The 8,150-nt window shown below is 46.0% G+C and overlaps 1 gene segment (V, D, J or C); it reads right to left on the reverse strand.

The window, feature by feature from the left end:
* Positions 1 to 6,559: 6,559 nt before the first annotated feature.
* LOC123348280 lies at positions 6,560 to 7,802 on the reverse strand. The segment is given in 2 exon segments: positions 6,560 to 6,887; positions 7,060 to 7,802. Coding segments are annotated over 2 exon segments (519 nt in total).
* Positions 7,803 to 8,150: the final 348 nt, after the last annotated feature.

Raw genomic sequence — 8,150 nt, forward strand, 5'->3', positions numbered from 1 at the left:
AAAGGGGTAATCAGTGAGGTGGCAAAGTTTGCAGATGATACTAAACTGCTCAAGATAGTTAAGACCAAAGCAGATTGTGAAGAACTTCAAAAAGATCTCACAAAACTAAGTGATTGGGCAACAAAATGGCAAATGAAATTTAATGTGGATAAATGTAAAGTAATGCACATTGGAAAAAATAACCCCAACTATACATACAACATGATGGGGGCTAATTTAGCTACAACGAGTCAGGAAAAAGATCTTGGAGTTATCGTGGATAGTTCTCTGAAGATGTCCACGCAGTGTGCAGAGGCGGTCAAAAAAGCAAACAGGATGTTAGGAATCATTAAAAAGGGGATAGAGAATAAGACTGAGAATATATTATTGCCCTTATATAAATCCATGGTACGCCCACATCTCGAATACTGTGTACAGATGTGGTCTCCTCACCTCAAAAAAGATATTCTAGCACTAGAAAAGGTTCAGAAAAGAGCAACTAAAATGATTAGGGGTTTAGAGAAGGTCCCATATGAGGAAAGATTAAAGAGGCTAGGACTCTTCAGTTTGGAAAAGAGAAGACTAAGGGGGGACATGATAGAGGTATATAAAATCATGAGTGATGTTGAGAAAGTGGATAAGGAAAAGTTATTTACTTATTCACATAATATAAGAACTAGGGGTCACCAAATGAAATTAATAGGCAGCAGGTTTAAAACAAATAAAAGGAAGTTCTTCTTCACGCAGCGCACAGTCAACTTGTGGAACTCCTTACCTGAGGAGGTTGTGAAGGCTAGGACTATAACAATGTTTAAAAGGGGACTGGATAAATTCATGGTGGCTAAGTCCATAAATGGCTATTAGCCAGGATGGGTAAGGAATGGTGTCCCTAGCCTCTGTTCGTCAGAGGATGGAGATGGATGGCAGGAGAGAGATCACTTGATCGTTGCCTGTTAGGTTCACTCTCTCTGGGGCACCTGGCATTGGCCACTGTCGGTAGACAGATACTGGGCTAGATGGACCTTTGGTCTGACCCGGTATGGCCTTTCTTATGTTCTTATGTTATGTTCTTATGATTTGGGCCATTGACTCCAGTGGCGAGACAGCTGATTTATGCCAGTTGGGGTCTGGCCCTTTGAATCCAATGGAGCATCCTTGATTTGCACCAGCTGATACATTGTCCCGATTACGCTACTGGAGTGAGGTCTGATTCCTACCTGCTGGGGTCTGGCCCCAAAAGCAGACGGAGCTATTCATGGGAATTGCGGTGTGACAGGTACTGACATCGGGCTCATGAGATTCTGGGTATTTGGAGGAGGTGGGGGGACGGTTCCTGGAAAAGGGTAACATTTCCACACAGTTAGTGCCCGTGCAGTTTCAGTCACACCCTGCACCGTTTGATTCGAACCCCTGCTTGTGGCTTGCGGTGTCTCTTTACACTGATTTCTATCTGCGCGTGTTTTGTCTCAGGGTCAAGAGAAAACTGAGCACTGGATTTTGTTAAAGCCCCTCTATTAACCCAACCATCCCGGTAACCTAAGGAAAGGCCCTCTCAGCTATAGCTCAGAAACACATCGCCGAATTGCTCAGTTCTAACTCCGCCATTCTCAGACCCACGTATTTCTTGGCTCGCCTAAAGTCCAGTGAGAACCGGCTCCCAGCTCCGTTGTGCTCAGTTCCAGCAGACCTTCGGAAGAGGTACTTCGTCTGCCCGCTGCTGTTCTGTTTGTACCAGTGTTTGTCATAACCTGCATCTTCAGTCGAGAAAGTACAGCCCAGGGTGACAGATTCACTCCTTGTCTTTGTGAGACACTGTTCTTCTCGGTACTTAGTCCTGCAAAAAAAAAAAAAAGTAGATGCAAATTCACTATAAAAAATTAGCACAGCTGTGTCTGCTGTCAACTGAGAATCTCAAAGGGTTTTCCAATAGATGTGGTCTATCTATCTATCCCCGCTCTGCAATATATAATTATTTGTCTATCTCTGTATTTTTTTCTCATTCATTTTTAGAAAGGCTCAAGCGGAGATTTTCAAAGCTGCCCAAGAGATGCAGATGTCTTAAAATCGATGGGATCTCAGTGTCCAAATCCGATAGGCAGCTCTGTAAATCCCAGCCCTAATACAAAATGGCATTTTTTAAAATATTAAACGGCGTGTCTCTTTGTAAAAGGAAAATATATTTCTTCCCTAAATACCACAATATTCAATTTCATAGTTCAGGGATTTTCTTTTCACCCTGAATATGTTAAGAGCTGAAGCTGCGTGGCCCTTAAAAACACATTTCGACTTTCATACTTTCATTCATTCATAATTAAAATAATAAAATGTACCTCACCTGATAACAAAAGTAGACTATAGAGCTGTACAACTAAACACAGCCCACTGCAACTTCAGATTAACCTCGTCGTTACTGGTGTCTATAGCAAGCAAGAGAAGATTTCTTCCGCTTGTGTTAGTTTGTTTGTTTTTTCAATTTTTAATGATTCTGCTTGAGGTAAAGAGGAGCCCTGCTTTTCCTGTAAGCCGGTCTTCTATTTCCTTCCTGCCCTGTGACGCTAAACCTATCAGAGAAATTAACAAAATACAAAGTCAAAGGTAGATAATGGGTAGGTCTGGTGCTCCCCCTAGTAGATAACCACACCAACCAATAAAACTATCAGAGATCCCTCAGGAGGGGCAAATGCGCATGGAATTTTTCAGGTGTGATGTTTCTCCAGCGGAGACTTTTTGGAAACCTGTGATTATTCATACACCGTGTTTTTCTGAGCTGTGAGACTTTGAGGAAAGCGATAGCTTAACACATTTAGGAAAAAAAACTTCTCACTATCTTTGTCCAGTCATTATTCAATATCCTCCTGGTGTACACACTTCAGGCTTGTTTGAATACTCTGTGTTTGTTATGTTTCTTGGCTGGTGATTAGGGCTGGTATATTCAGAAGAGCCTAAGGGAGCTGAATTTCACTGGAATTTTCAAAGGAAATTGGGTGCTTAACTCATTTGAAAATCCTAGCCCTAATTACAAGTGGCTCATTAAAGGATTCAGTATTAGAAGAAATACTGAAATGAAGAGTGGGTTTTTTTTTTTGTTTTTTACCTACAGCCAGATATTGCTATCCAGGGCTGGCCTTACCATGAGGTGAACTGAGGCAGCTGCCTCAGGTACCAGACTGGGGGTGGGGGCATCACTAGGATCCAGAGTGTAGAAAATTGTGTCTACTGCTGGTGCATATGAATTCTCTCTGCTCCAGATACACAGAGAAGGTGGAGTGCTGTGCTGGAGGAAGGAGGGCACAAAAGACATAACAGGCAGGCAGGAGAAAAGGTGACAGGGAATAACAGAAAGCAGCAGGAGCTGCAGGGAGAATGAGGAGGAGAAGCCTCTTATGTACCTCTGGAGCACCCCCAGGAGTCTGGACTGATTAACATTAGCTTCTCAGGGAGCTTGCTGTTTCCTGCTGCTTCCCTGAACCCGCTTGAGGAGAACAGACAGTCAACTGAAGTAGTAAGCCAAAACAAATGGATACATGCATCCATAAATACCTCTGCTTGAATGGAGCCCTTCCTCGGGCTCCTAAATCCCAGCCCAAATGTTTAATCGCAGCGGGGTCTGTCTCTACCAGTGTCTGGGCAGCACCCAGAACAATGGGGCCCTGATGTCAGCTGAGGCTAGACGTACCCACAGTGCTCCTCCTCCTCCTCATGCCCCGCACTCATCGCAGAACTTGGATGATTTATACAATGAATGAGAGAAAACACCCGAGATCCAAAAAGTTAAAGCGATGTGTTCATTACAAACTCCAAATAAGCTCTCAAGCAGCATTTTTCTTAACTGAATTTTACAGATAGGCAAAGGATTATCAAGGGAAGTTTTTTTACCAGGGTTTGTGTGTGTGTGGTGAAATCCACATTTGTTGAATTGTGCTGCTAAAAATCTAATCTGTCCAAGCCTTTATGGGGCATATAGAGGACTCATTTCATGGATTTATTTGGCAAAGGTTTATGGCTGGCTGCCAGCCTGATGCCAACTCTCCTGCTTTTCCAACCCGGCTTTGGACTGGCTATGGCAGAGTTACAACCACTAATACTGACTAATTTACACTAAGCAGGTTTTAAATGGGGAAGTCTAATGAGAAAAATTTTTTCTTAAGAAGCAATGAAACACTTTTCCCAATCTCCTGTAACTAAGGAATGGCTTGTAGGAATAATCCAATCTTTGAAATGATTTCTTCTGGAGAGAACTAACACAGATACACAGATTTTTTAAATTTAATAAGGAAGCATTATGCCCATGTAGTTTGACCTCCTGCTTAACAAGGGCTAGAGAATTTCTCCCAATGACTCCTGCGCCAGACCCATAACTTATGATGGACCTAGAGAAGCGTGAGAAATTCTATGTGAAAATGAGCTTTTTTTCCCCCTTCAAAGAAATATCTGAATGGTTCATAGAGCATTTATTTCTCATGAAATAAAGAAGAGAAGGAAGGAGGAAAGTCACAGAGGGCATTTTTACAGCATGCGCTTTCTTTTAATAAACGAAATAGGAGGAAGAATTATTTTTAGAATTGGATAAAGGGCCTAGCAAAAAGGAGGATAATTTCAAGTTGCAAAATGGTCCCTGCCTTGTTCTACAGATCTGTCTTCTACTTGTGAAGTCAGGTGGGAGAAAATGCTATTTTTTATTTCATTTATTGTGTTTAAGAGCTACGAGAGTCCTGTTATAACAGGCTAGGGTTTTCAAGGAAGCCTAGGGGGCTTAGGCACCCAAATTTCTAACGATCTTTTGAAAATCCCACGTAAAAGATTTAAAAGAAAACTAGTTTCTCTGAACCAGAGGCTCGTATGGTTTAAGGAAAGAACCTTGCTTTCCTTTCGAGTTACTTTGTTTTAGAATGGAAACCAGTTTCTACATAAGATCATTAGAGACTTTTGTGGAAAAATATGAATGAATAAATGTAGTTTCGTTACTGTTTTTTGTCTTTCAACAGGTCTTGTTCAAAGTAATTCTGCGTTTCAGTGTCCTGCAGCAATGAAAATCTCAGAGGGGCAACCCGCCCCTTTGCATTGTAATGTCACCGCCGCTTTCACCAGCCCAAATCCCTTCTCGTTCCGTCTGTATCCGAACCAACCACCCTCGCATTTGTTGGCAGATTAACAATCTCCTGCTGAGAAGAACACGGTCACCGCTGGAATATGCAGTTTTCCGACTACAATAAGGCAGTTTCCTTGAAGACTGAGGCGGTGTCCCTGCAAGGAACAGCCGTGTATCACCGTGCTGTGAGGTACACAGTAGGGCAGAGCTGCATCTCCGGCGTCGAGGTGCTCACACACACCGAGGGTGGCAGAGACTCTTTTTCTACCTGACCCTTTTTTTATGACCCGTCTCTGCCAAGTTCAGTTCCTTCTGCTCTTCTCGTGTCTGGGGGGATCTCTCCGTTTCTACCCCTGTGCGGTGTTATAGCCCCCATGCTGTGCAAACCAAGCCCGACGCGTTATTATCCCCGTTATATTTATGGGACTTAATACATGCATGAATTTACAACCTTTATATGAAAATATTTTTTGTCAATAAAACAAATCACCGCATAAATCTTGGAAAATCGTACCAGGATTTCCTGCAGCCGGAAACATGCTGTAAAAGACACCGGGCGAGGTTCTGATCTGTGTCCCATCACCGCAACTCTGGTCTAACTCTGGCGGGCCGGGTTCTTAGCAAAAAACTGGCGTTACAAGGCGGTGAAGTGCAATCTTATTAATCTAGACGCTAAATGATGCGGGGAGTTTCGTTTTGCAGTACGTGGTTTGGTTCACTTGCCAGTCGTTTTTTCTAGCAATAGCTGTGTCCACTTCACAAATGCAATTGGAAGCTGGTGCTAGGAGGTTTCTCTCTCTGACCATCTACGGACCCCTTCTCACAGAAACCGACGGAGGTTCACAGCGTGACCCAAAACGCATTGACCTCAACACGAGTCCCTCCTTTGACTTAAGCTGTCTCCGGCTCAGGCTCTAAATTCAGATTTTCCAAGGAACCTGGGGGAGTTTGGCGCCCAAATGCCACTGAACTGGCTTCAACATCTCTCTAGACTTCTTTAGAACCCACCCCGCTGAAATGTTATCTTCCTCCTTTCTGGCTTCTAGTGACTAGTTCCCCTTCCCCTCTCGCTGCCAGCGCCCCCTTGTCTCCCGCCGCACGGACACACACGAGCACCCAGCCCCGCAGTAGGGGATTTATTGTACGGGGGCGGGGCCGCCCCTGGCTGTCCCACTGTGTCGCTCCGAGCACAGTAATGCACCGCTGCGTCTGCCAGCCTCGCCCTGCGCAGGGCGAAGGTGCTGTTTTCTTTATCTTTGGAGACGTGCAACGGGGTTTTGTGCCATGGTTTTACCGTTTTATTGGGCTTCAGATTTCTCTCCAAAGTATCAAATCTCACTAGTCGCCTCGGTTAATAATTAGACGCACAGAGACCTTTCTAGATTTGGCCCTAAGTGTTTTATTAATTTATTTTTTCTTCTCTGATCACCCTTGCTTCCAACCCTCCACCCGGAAACACACCCCACACCCCCACACCCACCGGAGTGAGATACTTATTGCGCGGGGGCCGCCCCTGGCTGTCACACTGTGCCGCTCAGAGCACAATAATACACCGCTGCGTCTGCCAGCCTCGCCCTGCGCAGGGACAATGTGCTGGATTTTCTGTCTGCCGGAACGTGCAAAGCTCCCTCTGGGTTGATGCTGTTAAAGATTCCCTGGTATCCCGAGACTATATACTGGGGCCCTTGGTTCGGGAGCTGCCGGTACCAAAATATAGTTTCGGTGGTGATGGAACCGAGAGAGCAGGTGAGGTTCAGTTCGGCTCCCTCCGAGTGTTCTGCGGAGCGCGGCTGCCGGATCTCGGCTCTGCCCGGGGCGCCTAGGAGAGAAAACGCCCCAGAGAATTAATTTAGTGGGCGCGAAACTTCCAGTGGTTTTTATGTCGCCAAACCCCGTCCTCTCCCTGTGACTGGGGTGGGGGGGTTAGAAGAGCTCAGACGGGAGAACGCGGACTGGGAGAGAGAGATCGGAACATTTGTGAACTTACTGACCTGAAACAAAAACCAGCACAAGCGCCGAGCCCAGCATCGGTCCCATCGTCACAGGGAATCTCGGTGTCTCTGCCCCTCGCCGGGGATCAGCCCTGGTCTCGCTCCCTTGCCCCTGCGGAAGCGTTGCCCGTTTCCTATAGCGGCGAGGACTAAACAACAGGCAAAGATGCTGCCGCCGGAGCTGGAGGTGTGAGGGACTGGGGCGGGGGAGTAACCGCATAAACACCTTTCTCCCTCTCTGTCTCGCTCTGCATGCTGGGTAACTGCCTCTCACCTGAGCCTCCAAAACTGCCTCACTGCGTCTGGCTGCGCAGGCGGCGGGCTCAGGGTGGGGACAGGGGAACCCGACGGCGCGAAAAGCCAGGCGAAGCCGCAGACCGCGGTGTCATTATGTCTAAACAGCGACGACTTTTGCTTGTACTGCAGCGACCCCTGGCGGGAGACGGCCCGAGTTCCCAGCAAGTGAAACCAGGAAACTGTCTCCATCACATTCCCAAGGGAGTTCGTCTCCGCAGAATTCCCTGGCGACTTGCGAAAGGGAGGAAGATATCAGGCTGCGCAGTGAAACCTTACACATTAATTCCGAATTCGCGCTAGGTGGTGGGAAATGATTAAATCACATTCTGCTTTACTAGCCAATCGGTGTGTAAATCGTCTTTTCCAGTAACCTGTGTGGCCATCCCGCAGTTGCAAGGATGGTGTTGATAGATAGATAGATGGATGGAGAGATAGATAGATAGATGGGTGCATATGGGGACGGATAGATAAGAACATAAGAACGGCCATACTGGGTCAGACCAAAGGTCCATCTATTCTGCCTTCCAACAGTGGCCAATGCCAGGTGCTTCAAAGGGAATGAACAGAGCAGGGCAATTATGGAGTGATCCATCCCCTGTCATTCATTTCCTGGCAAACAGAGGCTAGGGTCACCATTCCTGCCCATCCTGGCTAATAACCATTGATGGATCTATCCTCCATGAACTTATCTAGTTCTTTCTTGACCCCTGTTATAGTCTTGGCCTTCACAACATCCTCTGGCAAAGGTTGACTGTGCATTGTGTGAAGAAATATTTCTTTGTGTTTGATTTGTC

This window comes from Mauremys mutica, chromosome 13 (assembly GCF_020497125.1).
Source record: "Mauremys mutica isolate MM-2020 ecotype Southern chromosome 13, ASM2049712v1, whole genome shotgun sequence".
NCBI classification, from domain to species: domain Eukaryota; kingdom Metazoa; phylum Chordata; order Testudines; family Geoemydidae; genus Mauremys; species Mauremys mutica.